This window comes from Vespa velutina, chromosome 8, assembly GCF_912470025.1.
Source record: "Vespa velutina chromosome 8, iVesVel2.1, whole genome shotgun sequence".
Lineage (NCBI taxonomy): Eukaryota > Metazoa > Arthropoda > Insecta > Hymenoptera > Vespidae > Vespa > Vespa velutina.
In genome coordinates this window covers 8670059-8688624 of record NC_062195.1, presented here as the reverse complement: position 1 = coordinate 8688624, position 18566 = coordinate 8670059, and the positions used below count along the sequence as shown (strand labels likewise).

Sequence of the window (18566 nt, the reverse complement as noted above, 5' to 3'; positions counted from 1 at the left end):
TAATATAACATAGGAAATATATTCCATATTATATGAATCTGTATTATAAGAGTCGCATTGGTTATACAATTTTCATATTATTGTATTTTCTCCTTAAAAAGATGCAATTTTATTCTGGGACGTATTTTTTTATTTTTAACAACAAGGGAGATATTTAAGATGGCCAAACTATATGGTACCGTGTGATATGAACTATTTTTTTAACATATTATACGAATACAAGTTACAATTATACGAATCCACATTATAATATAAATCCGTGTTGTATTATATACAGAATGAAACGTAATGCTATTTCGAATATTCGAAATATATTGGTGGCTTTTATATAAAAATATCGAAGGAAGAAATATTTTAGTTTAAAAAAATCGATATCCTGATTAATACAAAATTTTTTTCAACTATTTTTTTCGGGATTTTAAAGCCTTTCACAGAACAAAAATTCAATCCTTGTAACTGAAGTTTTGAAACCGTTAAGCATCATTTCTAAAGTTACGTGCAATTTGATATTTAATGAAATAGTCAATCGAGAACATAGAGATAGAATATTGAAAAATGATCCTATTATTTTATAGAGCTACAACGACCTGCACAAGAATTTAAGTAAAGGACAACTTAAGGATAAATAGCAACATAAAAAATTGATAATTACTCAATTATAAGACGAAAAAATTTAATTTTGACTTTAAATTATTATTGTTTATGTAATAAAAGTCAAATGTATGTAATTAGTTATAGAAAAATATTATTTTCATTACTCATATATTTCTCTTCCTTTAGATTAAAGTTCTTAGTATATGATAAAGTAGTTTTTGTAATAAATTGAGTAATTCTGTCATAAATCAACACTTGTTTCTCCTGTGGATACTTCGTTTAATGTTTTTATAATCCTAAATAAACTATTTGAAATTTCTAAAACTTCATAAAATGATAATATTTTGTTTTATTCTTTTTAATTATTCACGTGTCGAACACTTCTACTAAATTACAAAAATTCATTAAAATTAAAATTTTCGGATTCGCAAATTATTTTTATAAATGAATGCGTATTGGATGGATTTTGAAATTTTTTTTATCAAATTCAAAATTACATTTAAAAAATTCAGTTTTTTTCACAAATTTTAGCTTAATTTTTCCATGTAGATTTTATTTACTTATTTTGTTTATATCACTGCGTTTCTGATGTAGTCTGTATAATATGATACATAAAAGGAAAGTGCACAATTACATTTTATTAGTTTTAAATATCAATATTGATATAATATTTTAATTATTAATAATTTATTTTTTAATATTAAAACCATTCCACCATTGTTGCTTTAACGACAGTACATTATTATATTATTATATTTCTAACTATTAATATCTATGGATAACAATACCTTATCTATATTACAATTTTTGTTCCGAAAAAATAAATATTATACTACTAGTACTTATTCAAATTTCTGTTAAATAAAGTATTTCTCTGATGATAGAATACACCAAACGAGCACCAGTGACATTGCTTTCTTTGCAAGAGATTTGGATTTTTTCATGTGCAAAATGAAATTAAAAAATTGTTATAATATTTGGATGATCAATATTATTGTTATATATATATATATATGTATATATATATATATATATATATATATATATATATATATATATATATATATATATATATATATATATATACATATATACACGCGCGCACGCATATTCACATCCATACATTTAATTTTCTTGAAAGTACAAAATGAGTAAATTTAATAAAATCCGAATAAGTAGTATCGTTTCATATAATTAAATGAAATAACTATAATTTTAATTGTATTAAGCTCGTTACGAATACATTATACACAAGTATATAATTATTTGCTTGATATGCGTTCTATTTCTCTACTTAATGTGTTTAATATATACTATATACATACATACATATATACATACATACATACATACACATACATATACATATATGTTCTAATTCTATATTCTTATAATAGTAGTTCACGCATATAAAGAATATCTCTTGGTAGCACAGAATTACTTCCTAAAATAAAACAAGATAGAACAAAAATATTATACTATAATATTATTCTCCAATATTTTATATTATAAAATAATATTAAATAGTATGTATATTCATAATATAGTGGATGAGTTATTTAAGATTTAAAGCGAAAATATTTAGATATATTATTTTTGATAATATTCAAAAGTTTCTAAATAAAAAAATATATTTAACCTTTTTTAATAAAAAAGTTGTAAAGCATATTAAAACAAGTTCAAAATATTCCAAATTTGTAATGATATGATCTAATTGGAAATTGAAATATCACTTTCGTAATTTGTTACATTACTTGTTAAAGATATTATATTATTCTTATTTTTACATTATAATATCATTTTTTATTTATTAAGAATTGTCTGATCTATAATTTTTTATCTTATAACATATCTTGAAAAATGAAATACGAGGGAAGAAAACTGCTTATCCAGATGTAAATACAATAATATAATCTATATGACAATAATATTACAATTTTGTTGAAAGGTTTATTAAAATTGTAATATAGATTAAATTTTTTTTAATACACATTACATTGTAAATGAATAAAGAAAGCTATTAATCTTTTTAGCTAAAATACATTACCAACTCGAATTATCGATACAACGAATTCTTGATAAATAACAAATACTATTACAATATAAAATTGATCATTGAATATTTATAACAAGTAATACAGCAAATAAATCTGTACTATTTATAAAATTTAAAAGATAATATTTTTTTTCACTGATCATAATAATACAAATGTATTTGGTAATTTTTGTGTAAGCAAAAAACTCAAGTTCCATTTAAAGTAATATCAATGGCTTTTATACTTTTGAAAATATAATTTTCAGGTAAAAAATTTCTTTCTTTCTATATCAACCCTTTCAAATCAACTATATTCTCTAAAAATTTATTACTATCATCAAAAGTTTCATTATCAAATAAAATATTCTCTCCTGTAATCTTGGGTAGCTCACATAGATACTATTAAATATTATATATAATATTAATTATTAATAGTATATATTATAAATATTATTATATATATACTATTCAGTATTATATTATATAATATAAAATATTATATTTTAATAAATTTACATTAAATTAGCATTAGAATTTTATTTGAGGTTTTAGAAAAATTGTAAAAATTATAATAACGAAAGAAAATGAATGTGTAAATCACTATAGTTTATAATGTTAAAAATTTTGTTATATTTATTCTATTCACAAAAACCAAAATACATCTCATAAATGTGAAAGTCTATTCATTAAAATGCGTTAATATTTGTATATAGGGATTTTTCAACGAATATTACTCGATTCAGGTACTTGTACCAATTTTTATGCATTTTAAAAATCTTATTTTGTTTGTATAAATCGTGTTAATGCGATATCATTGATCAAGTCCAAATTTGTAAAGTGTTCTTGATTTTAAATGCAAGGATCTTGCCTTCTCTATTGAAGCACATCCAAGAAACTATCATAAAGGTTTAATAGTATTCAAAAGTCACACCAAATTTGTGGACATGAATACATAGAATAGAAATACATGTATTATCTCTTTTTAAATATTCGAGCGATAGTATAAAATTGAAGAAGCTTTCATATGGCCTTTCTAATGTTTTGAAACTACTCATGGTGTTATGAATAAGAGAAAAAATAACAGGTTTAGGGTTTCCCATATTTCGATGTATGAGCTATCACACTTTGTTTATATGTTCTGGTATCTTAATTTCTAATGGAAACTTATTTTGAAAAGTGTGCTCATAAACAGTGAAATAATAATGTATATAGATATGAACTCTATGATCGATCATTTGAATATGAATGTTCAATCGAACAATAATCGTATTAAATTAGAGAACTTTTTGAGGAAATATCTACATCCTCAAAGTTACACTGATGATATTGTAAACGTTTGTTATTATTACAGGCGAAAAGTCTGTCTGTCTCGCATACATAAATATGAATATCATTATGTATGATTATATTAATTATTTCTATTACTGCTAAGTCTCGCGTCCAACGGCTCATCCACATGTTCGGTATGTCTCAAAGTTTGCTGCGATGTGCTTATCATATTAAACGGTGTTGTTGTTATTTGAACGTGCCTCGAGGTATGAGGGCCTTTCATAGTTAAATCGATTTCAGCATCTTGAGGTCTCTCTCTAATACTCTGTTCTATATCCTTTTCCGGAGAACTACTGCAAATCCGTGGTGGAGATCCACATCCGCACTTAACTTTGTCGTTCGACTTGTCACAATGCATGGAATAGCTGCAGGATAATACGAAAATACAGCAAATGTTCTTAAAACACTGAAAAAAGTATGTTTTTCATATTTCAAATTATTCGCAATGCAAGTTAATATTTTATTGTTATAATTAAAAATTCACAAATAATGTGTGAATACTAATCTCGCCGTTATTTTGAAAGTTTTTAGTACATACACGAGTGTGCGTACACTGACATATGTAGATATGTTGAAACGAATATATATCTTATACAATAAAAATGCTGTATGTATCTTATTTTACTATCGCCATAAATTGAATTTATAATAAGATTTTAACATTATTATATATAAAAAATGCGTACCCATGAGCAGCAGAAAGTAAACGATAGTCTCTGCAAATTGGTACGGTAGCGGCGGCTGCAGCTGCGGCCGCACCTGTTTCGACCAATTTCTCGGCAGAAGAAGAAGAAGAAGAAGAAGAAAGAGAGGGTTCAGATAAGGCCGACGGCGGTGGTGGTGACGAGGCATCTGATCTTTCTATTCCTGTTGCCGGCGGTGGTCTCAAAAGAAGAGGTGTAGCACTACCTAATCCTAAGCAACGCATTCTCCATGCATCTTGTAGTAATTGAAGACGAGCCTGTTTCCGCCATTTTGCTCGTCTATTTTGAAACCATACCTTCCAAAAGGGAAAGATTCAAATTAATATTATTAATTCGAATTTATAATAATATGAAATTGAATTATCTTGGGCTCACTATCATTATTAATGTGGTCAAGCATATTCTAATAGGAAATGGAAGAGAAATATTTGTATAAAAAATACTACTTTTATTTTTTAATAATCTCAAGTTAAATATGATTATAAGAAGGTATAGAAACTTGTAGGTACTAAATGGTTTATAATGTATTATACTTTCGAAAAGTGGAATATTATTTACAAATATTGAAATAAAAGAAAAAAAATAAAACACTAGAGGAAGAATTTATCTTAAAAATACGTTCTTTCATCGGTCGTAAGATACAGATAATATGATACAATCCATGCTTAGAAAATAAATTTTTGAAAGAGATAATGAAAAAATGTTGATGAATCATATAATTCGATTCCTAAAAAAATCAGAATAATGACAATTCGCTCAAACAAATAGATACATGTTTCATAAATTTTATACTTCATTAAAAGAAGTACACAGGTTAACTTATTTCAAACCAGGTGAAAATTGTTAAATGTAATATAAATTATAATTGTTACATTTAACAATTTTCATATTAATACATTATCAAGATTTATCTTCATTCTATCAAAAGAGACATCGAAACTATTTCACTTATTCGTATTTTACGAAATATCGAAAAAGTGCAAGTTTTTAAAATCACCGAAATACATCGACCAACAAATAAGTATCAATTCAAAAAGATATAAATTATCATAATCGTACAATAAATGCAATAAAATTATTTCGAAGACATAATCTTGAATTGAATCGTGCTCTTTCTTTTTTATCGGTAGTTTTCTCGGCAAAAGAAGTATACCTGAACGCGTGCCTCCGAGAGTGAAATTCGAAGAGCAACTTCTTCCCTCAGGAATACGTCTGGATAATGAGTCTTCTGGAATAGGGATTCCAATTCTTGCAATTGCTGCGGCGTAAATGTTGTCCGATTACGCCTCTAAATAAAAAATACGCAACAAATTCAATATTTAAGTTTCTCTTCGTCCTTTTTAAATATCGCGTATGCATTTACTTTTAAAGTTTTTTAAGTGTAAATTCACTTTATAAAGTATTGCTATTCGTTCTCCATTATAATAATTGGCAATCTGTGAATAATATCCATGTATACATGCGTCTATATATATATAATCATGTAAAATCTTATATACTAAATAATAGACAAGAGACATAGATATATTGCTTATGCAGCCACAAATACAACTTCTGTGTTTGTCTATGTAGAAATATTTTACTTTCATTTTTTGCATGACGACACCAAATCTTTTCACGAATAAATATACTAACTTCATTAACTGAATCAAATTTGTATATTTATATACAAATTTATAATTCATGATTAGAATATAATAAAAATCATTGAATAATATGGATACTTTTTTGCGACGAATTTTATATTTTTTATTATTATATCAATTTTACTATAATTTTACTATATATCGACCGATATAATATTGTAATTGTGTATATCATTTCATATATTAATTTATAATTATAGTACTCTTATTATTAATAATTTGATTATGGAATACTTACTAGCAGCAAATATATAAAAAATATATATAGAATGCATATCTATGTTGAAATATTTTTTACGACAATATGAAAAATGAAAGCTTTTAATTTGAAAAAATGAAAAAATCACGGTAAAAGCGATTATAATGAGCACTCTATGAAGGTATGATCCTTTAAGAAATATTTCAAAAGTTTGCTCTCTAATGTAAAAATATCAAGAATCTCGACGATACAAATTCAACGTACATAAGAATCCAGTTTTTCACCTAACATCAAGATTTAGAAAAGAAATAAAATTCTCTTAAATAGTTTTCTTGTTGTAAGTTTTATCGAGCTTATAATGTGCAGAACTTTAAAAACGTTTAAATGAAATATGCAGGAAATAATTTTACGAGCCAAAAGAAAACAGATAAGATCGAAACGTACACTGACCTGACGACGACGACCAAACATATACTCGGTAAGAAGATCGGCCTGAGGCCCTAAGGGTGAGAGATAAGGACCGGCCATATGGACAAACACCTGCACCGTGAGCCTTCGTGATCCTTTTCGGGGACTTTAGTCAACTGTTGTTGAATAATATCAGAAATTACAACACTTACGATTTTTTTTACGGCTTTGCGTAAAAAGTCCAAGAAATTAAGGAAACCGGCGAATAAGGATTGGTTTGGTTTCGCTCGTAATTGAGGTGGTAGGAAAACTGCCCGTAAAGCTTGCGAGTCCGCGAGCAACAACGAGAAGCGACTGTTTCCTACCCTCGTTTGCGAGGGTGTTGCGAGAGACGGCCGCGTTCCCTATTGGCTGCGCAGTTCTGGGGCGTTACCGATGTTGCACGAGGATGCACACACCCCTTCCTGCAGTTATGGAAAGTCCACTAAATCGTAATGCGCGCACCATTCTTTCTCCCTTTGCATCTCTACTCTCCTCTTCCCTCTCCGCCCAGTCAACTCGTCCTCCTTTTTCCACCCTTCTTGCCCTCTCCTCTTTCTCCTCTACCTCCTCTTTCTTCTCTTATTTCTGCATCCTCTTTCCACTTTCTCTCTCTCTCTCTTTCTTTCTCATACGCGTTCATTTAGGCCTCCTCTGTCCTTCTTTACTCTATTATCCTTTGCTTTTTTCTCTTTTTTCCGATACTATGCTTTTTCCTGATCTGCAAAAATTCAGTTCGATCACTCACTTAAGAATGCTTTTGAATTTTTACTCCGAGCTTACGACGATTAATCAATAATCAAAATCGATGTTGTACGACGATCTCTATTTTTTTTCTTTAAGCGATAAAGTCTCTCTTTATAGTACTCTTTTGATCATGCATTGACCTAACAACCATAACGTACATTGTTACGATTTACTTGAATATGAATCATTTTATTTTTCATGTTATTACTGATTTAAGATTTCTCATGTTATTACTGATATCGTATGTTTGCTTATAGTATAATTTCTTTTCTCTTGATTATATACATTAAGGACATACATTTTGTTCTTAACACGTGTTGTTCTTTTAGTTTCTTACAATATTACTACATGGTTTTTGAAATGATAAAGTATATTCTAGGAAATATCTATTATTCACGTTATATACAGGGTTACGTAAAAATCTGATTGGTGCATTGAAAAGTGTACTGTTTTAATCGACACAAATTCTGAAATTATTGGAAACGAAAAGAAATGATAACTCAATAAGTTTGAATTTACTTCTCGTGCGTGATTTTAAATCGATGTTACTTCGAGATTCTACGTTTATTTAAATGCTCTTCGTTTTAACTAATGAAGTGCATCTTAAGTAATAATATAAATGATGTAATTAAAAAGATATTTCGACTATTAAATAAGCATATTCCCAAAGCTACCGATAACAATTGTTCAATATTTAAAAAATGTTATGTTAAATTATATTTAAAAAATGAAAAAATTTCTTCAAGTTTCGTTTTAATGTGTTATCGTATATTGAGTGTATTTCTGTATTAGGAATAAAGAAAATTTGAAAAACACGTCAATATATACCTATATAAATATATTTGAATAATTTCAAGTATTTTGAAAAGATTGAATGAATTTGTTTGTTACCGTAAATTTATATTCGTCGAAACAGAAAATTCACATGAGAGAAAAAACATGATCGAGGAATTCCGTTTGGTAACATAAAGTAATGTAGAGACGTAACCTCTTTCCACGTTATTAATCTTCGATTTCTACGAGGTAGTCTTGATTATTTAGAAATGCGTCAGTCGATAAATGGAAATAAAGAGAGAAACTTAGTGTCTGGGCGTGGCAACAGAGATTAAAACGAGCAGAGGAAAGCACCACATCACCTTATTCGTCGTGGTTATTGCGAGGAAGGGAGGGGAGGTAGAAAGAGAGAGAGAGAGACGACGACGACGATGCGAGCAAAGGGTAAATTAATAAAAGACCGAGGGGTGTCTCGTAGAGGCGGATCCTGGGCGGTGGCATTGTGCCCAATGAATAACGCTCTTCATCTCGTTATCTACATTCAGTCTGCATAACAATGCGATTCAAAATCCACTCTGCGTCAATGCGAGCTCTACTAACATCGTCCAAGTATACCCCACGTAATTAATCAGCTTCTCTTTTCGTGTCTTTCTTTAAAGAAGAACATTTTTTCTATTGTATGTATAGGTACATATGTACCTATATGTATAATATTAATATGCCACTTTTTCTTTTCTAGTCGTTTAACGTTATCATCATCAATACTATAATTTTATCGATCATTCTTTTTGATATTATTTTTGTAAAACTATGTGTTTTCATAATTACAGAGTATAGAAATAATAATATAAATAAAATTAATAGATAAAAAAGATTCAATTCTATCGGGTTTAATAAAAGATAGATAAGAAATAATGAACGATATTAGGTATTATGTTTTTTTTTGCCAGTTTCATGTAACAGTATTTCGCACGTACAAATTAATAAATAAACAACCGATTTAGGGGCTTCTCAAAATCTCAATATGAGTTAAATAAATTCAGAGTTTTTCTAAACAACGAACATCGTGAAAATATACACTAACATATTATCTATAACGCAGTCTGTAGTCCACAGATGCGAAGAGTTATTTTTCTAAATGACGCATTTGTTTTGAGCGGGTAAAAAAAAAGAGCAAAAGAAAAAAGAGAAAGAGGGAGGGAGAGAGTTTAAAAAAAGACGACGGAAAAAGGAAGAAACGAAAAAAAAAGAGAAGTTCGGAGAAGCCGAGGCTAGAAAGCACAGATTCCGATGCTCGCTGGCCGTGCAGCACATCAGACAGAGGCACATAGCCCGAAGCCATGTAATTCATTACTAAAGCAATCTCACCCTGGCACCCTTCTGGTCTCCACTCTGCCACCAGTCTTCCTCCGCCCCTGACCCATCAGCCACCCGCGCGCTGCGTTATAATATAAAAAAAGAAGATGGCGAGAAGGAGAAAGAAGGTGGAGGAGGAGAAGGAGAAAAAGAGAGTACTGAATAGAATAGCATTCTGACAACAAAACAAAATGGAACACAAAGTCGTGTTTTCATAATTAAAAAGATTGCGCGCGCTTCTTTTTCTACGTCCCTCTTCCTCCAAATCTTCTTTCCCCCTTTCACAATGCTCTTATCTTTTATGATTCCTACTGCTTATTTACTCTATCCATCAAACATTGAAATTCATTTCTTTTTTATAAATGAAGATACCACATATATATATTTTATTTGTATATCGGTACATAAGGACAAATATTTTCAAATAAATAACATATACTCAATGTTTCATTTTATTCCTTTTATCCCTGTAAAATAGAGTTCGTCTCAAGTCATGGCCTTTTCTTTATTATTATTATGATTGTCATCAATATCATCATATTATTATTATTTATATATATAATAATAATAATAATTATTATTATTATTATTTTATTATTATTAGTTCTTCATTCGATCGAACAGATGCAATCTTTCATTATGGAATAAATTCTCCTTAAGGTCCTTTTCTTATTTCTTCCAACTGATCGAAACAAACATTTTCTTTTCGATATTCATCATTCCCATTTCTTACCATACACTTATCATCATTACTACTTTCTACTACACCAACTTTCAAAAATCATTAAGAGCAAAATAAAGCAAGCTCTACAATTAACAAGGCGTTATCATCATTTTGCAACAAAATTTCTTGAGCTAACTATTCTTCCGAAAACGATTTCACGAATGCGTCTTGGGACCGAGAAAATCCGACATGTGATACTCAAATATATTTATACGCTTTTTATAACATGTAAATATACAGTGTATTTTATTATCGTTATTACGATAAATGTTTCTCAGTCTGTTTTTAAATATGAAGTTATCGACATATGGAACGTAATATAAAATTTAAGGGAAGATTATTGATAATGCGAGGATATCGAATTTGTATCCTTTATTCTTTTCAATTGTATTTTAATAATTTCCGATATATCCTGTCCTTACAAAGCATTTATAAGGAAGAAAATTATTTTTTATTTAATTTTTTCATGGTATTTCGTATCGTCATTCTTACCTATAGGTACAATCATGATAATGATAGCTAATTAAATCGATCATTAATCGATCAGTTAATCGACTATACCCAACGAATCTAAATATGTTTTTATTTAATGATGATCAATAAAAACCGCATTTCGAAGAGGGATACCTCTCTCTCTCTTTCTTTCTCTTTCTCTGTATTGCGTAAATGCGCGCATGTAAGCTGGTACAGACGAAGAGATAGAAACGAACGAAGAGGAGGTTCTGTCTCTAGCTTTTTTCGGGAGAAGGGGTTGAAAGGATGGAAAGGAAGCTGCGGGGAAGGGCATAGCAGAGAGGGAGAGAAAGATAGAGGTAGGTGGAGGGGGTTGAAACAACAGACTATATTATACAATACTATCTGTCGGTCCACAATCGCATACAGCTCTCAGTTCATTGTTTCCCAGTACCTACAGATGTGCGCCGCTTTCCATTGTCGGGCCATAGGCGCATTGCCGGCTGTAGATAGAGAGAGAGAGAGAGAGAGAGAGAGAGAGAGAGAGAGAGAGAGAGAGACGTGGATACCGCGAGTTTGGTGTGGGAGGGGGGTGGTAGATATAGGAGCGCCATGGAAAGGAACATATCAATTCTTTGTCGCATCAGCACTATCCGTCTCTAGTACGGGCTAACGGGTGACAGATGCAAAAAATTCATTGATTCGTCCTTCTTATTAAAAAAATAAACCGCCGTAGAAGTCATCGTAATTTCTTCTTCTTTCCTTATACTAGCGTAATGATTTCTAATATACAAGATTATCATAAACTGATTGAATGTTGTAAGCAATACTTCAAAAATTGTTATTGTGTATAGAGAAAATGAAAGACGGTCACATCTTTTAATTTTACAATGCATTGGTATTGAATCTTTCTCCTGATATTCGAAATTAAAATTTTTTAATCTTCGAAAATGAATAGTTTTATGCCTGTTTACACACATAATGAAGATAAATCGATATAAAATTTGTTCGCGTCGAGCGCAGGAAAATATTTCAATAATGGATCTCTTAAAAATGCAGCTGTTCGTTTGTTTTTCAAGAAAGAAATTTTATTCGAATTGATCAAAATTTATAAGATCATCATTGTTTAATTTGTAGACGGCTATAAGTAAATTATAGCATTTATTACAGATAAATATGATAGATATTTAAAGAATTTTCTTTGAAAAAATGTATTAATATACTAATCTAGTAAAAGAGATCGGAGTGAACTAATTCGTATTAGAAATAAATAATATTAGAATAAATTCATAAAATAAAAAAACACGATGGTTTTATAAATTAAAAATTTCGTTCATTATACTTGAAAGATGATGAAAAACAGAGGTGTGAGAGGTGTCACCCGGTAGATGAGAGAAATGACTGAAGGAGACAATCACGCAATAAGAGGAAGGGGTTGGTGCTTGGTTTAATGCCAATGGGCGGTTGGGCGGGATTGGTTAGGATAGGCTGGAGTAGGTATTCCGTTTGTGTAATATAGCTACTCACTTGTATCGCCACGACTCTGTCTGTCTCTGTCTGTCTATTTCTGTCTTTCTCTGTTTCTCTCTCTCTCTCTCTCTCTCTCTCTTTCTCTCTCTCTCTCTCTCTTTCTCTGATGTGAACACAGCCTCGGGGTTATTATATACCAACGTATACGTATATGCCTACGTATGTCAAAATTATCTTCCGTCATCCCTACTCGAGAAAGGCTTTAGCACATTTCAACATTGTCCATTCGAAAATTGTACATTCAGTATACATATACACGTTGAACTGAATTTTTCTGTATTTCTCTATGAAAAAGGTTCGTTATCATCTTCGATTATATTTCAAATATATATACATTCCTTTCATTGTAGAAATTTCTTGCCGTTATCCCTATTTTTTAATTTTCGCTTTTCTTATTTTTTTTTTTATAGAACTATGTTATTGGTCATATAAATTATAAACGAAAATTTTATTTATCTATAAAATAGATAAACAAAAAAGTTAATTTTACATGTATTTACCTATACATATAAATTCGATTCTTTTTTATTTATCTTAATCGATAAATTTAAAATGACATATCACTAATAATTGGATTAGCAACAAATTCCTTTGAACTTTATGAAAACCAAGAGAATGTAAATTTCCGTTCATAAATGGTAATTTTCATATTCTAAGAAAAAAATGAATAGAACTATAGAATAATGTCCCGATATTAGTCTATTGAAACGACGTACAATTTTCTTTAATTTTAATTTTTTATAGTTACACTACATATAACTGTTCTTTAATTTTAATTTTTCTTAATTTTACGTTATTAATTGCTATGCCGTATATTAAGATTAAAATGCTCGATATTTAATATATAATTGTTTATAGGCAGAACTTATAGGTGAAGATGAATTATTTATTTTGAAATTTGTTCTTCATTTCTTGTTAAACAATGTAAAGGTACTCTTTTCGAATTGAAATTTTCTAACGAAAGGAAAGGTTGTTCCATCGTTATTCCGATACTATTATCAGTTGTGGTATACTGATTTCACAAGCCATTGTCAGTACAATAATTTCGGCTTGATCAAAACGGTTTTCATGAATCAGCTGTTTGAATGCAGTCATAATGGATCGTGGTATACACACTGCTACTGGTGAAAACAAAAGGCATTGTAGCGGGGCTCTGTCCAGTAGATGCACTCCACTGGATCGACCAATGCACCGACTGAAAACGACTACGGATAAGAGGAGGAGATGTAGCAGAAGAAGAAAAAGACGAGGAAAAGGGAGAGAGTGCAAAGAGAAAGAGAAAGAGAAAGAAAAAGGAAGAGAGAGAGAGAGATAGAGGGAGAGAAAAGAGAGAGAGAGAGAAAGAAAGAGAAAGAGAGAGAGAGAGAGAGAAAAAAAAAAGAGAAAGAGAGAGAGAGAGAGATAGAGGGAGAGAAAAGAGAGAGAGAGAGAAAGAAAGAGAAAGAGAGAGAGAGAGAGAGAAAAAAAAAAGAGAAAGAGAGAGAAAGAAAAAAAAGAGAGAGAGAGAAAGCACTGGTTAGTGGATCGGATGAAAAAAAAAATGAAAATCCGAAACTCGAGCGAAGCTCTGCTAAGGCGAAACTAGCGAAGCCTTGTCGAAAACTCTGCCGGACAGGAAATAGCAGAGATGAGTGAAAATGATATGCTGGACAATAGCCATTGTTTACTCGCGGCGAAGAATAATTCGCTAGAATGATCAGCGTCTAGTGGTCAGCACGATGATCGAAAAGGAAAAAATGAAAGAAAGAAAGTCAGTGAGTAAATGGAAGATTTTCCTGAAAAATTAGAAATAATACAGAATTCAATGGAATCACCGAAATTGAGAAATCTTTTCTTAGCTTTTTCTCTTTCTCTCACTCACTTTTTCTTGAACAATTATTTTAATTTCCTTGATGAACTTACAAACGTGTAAATTGTAGTTAGATGATATCTTTACAAGTCATTATGATACTGCTTTAAAATGACAGTAGATTGGCAAACTATCGAATTGGCGAGATGAACAAGTATTTCTGCAAAAACAGAAACTCTATGGTTACTTTTTAAGAAATTTTCAAGAGAGAGAAAGAGAGAGAGAGAGAGAGCTCTATTCAGCTTTTCAAAGGCTATCTATTTTTCAGGATAGTAACAAATGCACCGAAGGATACATTATATATTTAATGTTCTTTCCATTAATATTCAACTACGTTTGTATTTACAGTTTAATACTTTTACACGTGTATATGTGGACAGGAGGACAGGAGGAAAACATACTCATTCGTTTGAAGTTCAATGTATCTCAAATTATATTCTATAATTTATTTAGAGATTAATTTTAATTTGATGTAATAAAACCTAATTTATAAGACGGTTAAATAACTTAGCTTTTCACATATTGATGACGATGCTTTTAAACAATTAAACTGGATTCTATATTTTCATAGGCTTATTAATTCGATTATGATTCTCCAAAAAATAGATAAATAAATTTTAAATGTAAACGTCATAAAATGATAAACTAAAGCAGCTGATGAATCGATAAAAAACTGTCCGCTTTAGGTGGATGTTTGATTAGAAAATATAAATCTTTATCCACTTACACGAAATATTCACATAGCGGAAAACAATGACAGAAAACACGAACCGCTACCTCCTATCTTTAGCGAGGGTTGGTAAAGATTGCACCCTCGTCTACCGACGTAATCAATGAATGGACCAGGCAGACAATCCCTGTGTGACAAAAGCCTGGCATTTCTCGGATTTTCAGTTTCATTACCATAATAATGCGGATGAAAGAGAATTCCGTGAGTCGGTCTGCTCTGCGCTTTCTCTTTCTCCTTTCTCTACGGTTCCTTTCTCTCTCTCTCTCTCTCTCTCTCTCTCTCTCTCTTCCTCTCTTCCTCTCTCCCTCCCTCCCTCCCTCTCTTCATGGTATCTCTCTCCAACGTCCTTGTTCGTTCATTTTCTTTCTCTTTCTTCTGCTCTCTATATCACTTTCCATTTATAGTAATGATCCTTTTTAGAGCAACATCCGATTGTAAATTCTATTGTCCTGAGTACGTTGAATATCGAGGGATTCTTAAGCTTATTCTCGTCTCTAACAGTTCTTTTATAACAGAATATCTGATGTGAATAATGAAAAAAAGCATTATATTAATAATATATTATTAATAATTGTACGATGTATATTCTTATCACGATGTGTAAGAGATACGTAGCTTGATTTAATAAAAGCAAAACAAAAAAGGAAAGAGAAAAAGAGAGCTAAATAGACATGCAAGAATGAATCGTAAAACAGATATTGACGAAAGCTAAGAGAGAAATAGGACGTGATAAAAGCGTAGATCAGAGATCATCGCACATACATAGATTTCTATAACTAGTTTTCTCTGCATTTTCCGGAATACCATATTCCAAATAAATTTTATTATAACGATAAAACGAGTACTACTATTAACTTATTAGAATAAAGAGTAAAATAGTTATATACTAATGAGATGTTAGAGAAATCTTGAAATATATGTGAGATTTTATCTGTCAGAATACATAATTAAATAGAAAAAGCGTTTTATTATAAAAGTAAACTACTGCTACTGTTTCATCTTAAATGCATAATTGAGAGAGAAAGAAAATTGACATTTTCTTTCTGAATTTCATAAACTAAATGCATATATCTATATATACGTAATTATTTAAGTTCACCGAACGCGCGCCCTCCCATCGTGTGTAAACGAGGCTATTCCTTTTAATACAATATTAACTCCACTTATTAATTTTATATTTTGTAAATTATTAATATGACGCACTGAAGTATATTCCATTTACAATTTAATTTTTATAAACTATAAATTCTTCTTGATATCTTTTAGAGATTCAAAAGTAAATAATATGGTAGAAGATAATGATAAATTATTATCAGCCATATAAATCGTTGTATGTAATTTTTTTTTTGTTTACTCTCTTCCCACCGCGAACTTCCTTCTTCCGAAACGTCACTTTCTAAATAATGCGCCCTTTCTTTCTGGCAGCACAATGGCGTTTCCTCTATTTTCCATTTCACCCCCTTCCCCTAAAGCCTCAACTTTTATCTCAGGCTTCCGCGTAGCTTGCTCTTCTTCTTCCGCGGCCTCTTTCTTCTTTTTCCATCTTTCACTTGTAGAACGTATGTTCATCAAGCCGATCTTAGGAGATCCGCTACTCCTGCATTCAAAAAGGTGAGGATGCAGAAGTGTACGCACGGACACCTCTTTCCGGAAATCGTTCTTTCTCTTGTATGCACATCGCGATAGTGTGAGGAAGCAAAGAAAAGGGAAAAAAGGAAAATATAAAAGAGAGGGAGAACACCATCTTCATTATCATTATTGCATGCGGCTACGGAAGAACAAGAAGGTCAGGTAAGGCGAAGGGTGGGAGGATTGTGACGGAGAAAACGGTAGAAAGAATGTTGTCATTTGCGGTTACTAAAAAAAGGACATATATGAATCAGAGGGTATGTAAAGTAGCCATAAAATACTCTACAACCACCACCAGCTGAGAACAATTGGCTATAAATGTGTCTTTTGTATAAACATACATAGATTTTAATGCATGTTTATAAGTATACGAATTCGAAAAGAGAACTGAAACTGTATTAATAATTAAAAACGAATTAATTCATCCATTACAAACGCTATGGTCAGAAAACGATGTGTACTTTAATTGTTTTCAATGTTTCAAATTGGATCTTAATAAATGATTTTACGATTTGATATCTCATTTGTTACGCATACTTTGTACGATATTAATAATAAAACGTATAGATTTATAAATTTATTTACATGAAATGAATGAAATTTAAAAAAAGATACAAACATGAAATGTGAAATCTTATTTTAGAAAAGATTTTCTGAAACCTAAAAAAAATAAGATTTTTCACGTTCGTTTATCATCAATGAATTTAAAATAATATATTTATTATCTCTTTTGATAATTATTTATTTACGATAAAATAAAAATATCTCTTTAGACAGACTATTTACTTTCTAATCACGAATGACTTAGCGGATGATTAGTATCATGAATACAATAAGCGGTCAAGAAAAGTAGCTAATGAAGAATGGAGATTTATTTCACATTGATACTACTATATTATTGCTGGAGTACGAGTTTTTGGAGCAAAAAGTATTCCCATTTATTACATTGTTTTATATATGTATATACATGTATTTACATGTGTATATATAACATACAATTATTTTACTTAAAAAACGCACAAAACTTCTCGGTAGAACTAATACAGATAAATATGCGCAACACGATGATCAGTATATCAGAATTTCAATTTTAATAATTAACTATAGATGTACGAGTAATTTTTAAATCGAATCATTTGTTAAAATACGCGTTGTTACGAAATTCTAAAATTAAAAATAAAATGGTCAGAGAGTGTACTTGATAACTGTAATATGAACTATCTGCGCTTTCAATAGTTTATAATTTAGCATTAAAAGAATACTCAACATACAAAAACGTTCTTATACATTGTCGTATAGAGATTTACGATATTATCGATGATTTTATTGAAATTAGTATGGCAAATCGAAGATATGGGATGGCTGCTTGATAAAAGGGTTTTATTGAAGAATACATTAATTGATTACACCAGTAGGTTTGTGATAGAAGACGCAGACATTAAAATGAAGGACAATCGTTGATCGCGATCATTGAAAAGCCGTAGAAAGAACTCAGAAGAGAGTGGATCAATATAGGAACACCGTGTAACGGGGTCGCTCGGCTATATGACGTAGAATAAAAAGTCAATTAACGTTAGTCAACGAATGGCTAAATGAATTGGAATCGTCGAACCCCTCTTTTCTCGTCTATTCAGTGGTGACGAATAAGGCAACGCTTGGTGAAGGTTTTTGAATACGGATGAGAATCACAGAGATGTCATGTGGGTATATGTATGTATGTGTGTGCATATATATTTCTGTGTGCGTATCTATCATCGGTAGCGACGGTGGTAAGTGGTCATGATTTTTTTCTTTTTTTTTTTTACTAAGAAGTCTCTTTT

General features: G+C 30.3%; 1 protein-coding gene across 4 annotated transcripts; it reads right to left on the bottom strand.

The window, feature by feature from the left end:
• Positions 1–3159: 3159 nt before the first annotated feature.
• On the bottom strand, positions 3160–7301 carry LOC124951094 (dorsal root ganglia homeobox protein-like). Of its 4 annotated transcripts, none has more exons than XM_047498884.1 (5): positions 7128–7301; positions 6952–7070; positions 5816–5950; positions 4645–4958; positions 3160–4323 (listed from the first exon to the last, which is right to left on the bottom strand). In XM_047498884.1, exons 2-5 carry the CDS (start codon positions 7033–7035, stop codon positions 4038–4040), a joined length of 819 nt encoding a protein of 272 aa, XP_047354840.1. In that variant the 5' UTR covers positions 7036–7070; positions 7128–7301; the 3' UTR covers positions 3160–4037. The 4 variants fall into 4 exon arrangements, with proteins under 4 accessions (XP_047354840.1, XP_047354842.1, XP_047354841.1 ...); XM_047498886.1 differs by having other exon boundaries at positions 6952–7007; XM_047498885.1 differs by having other exon boundaries at positions 6958–7301.
• Positions 7302–18566: the final 11265 nt, after the last annotated feature.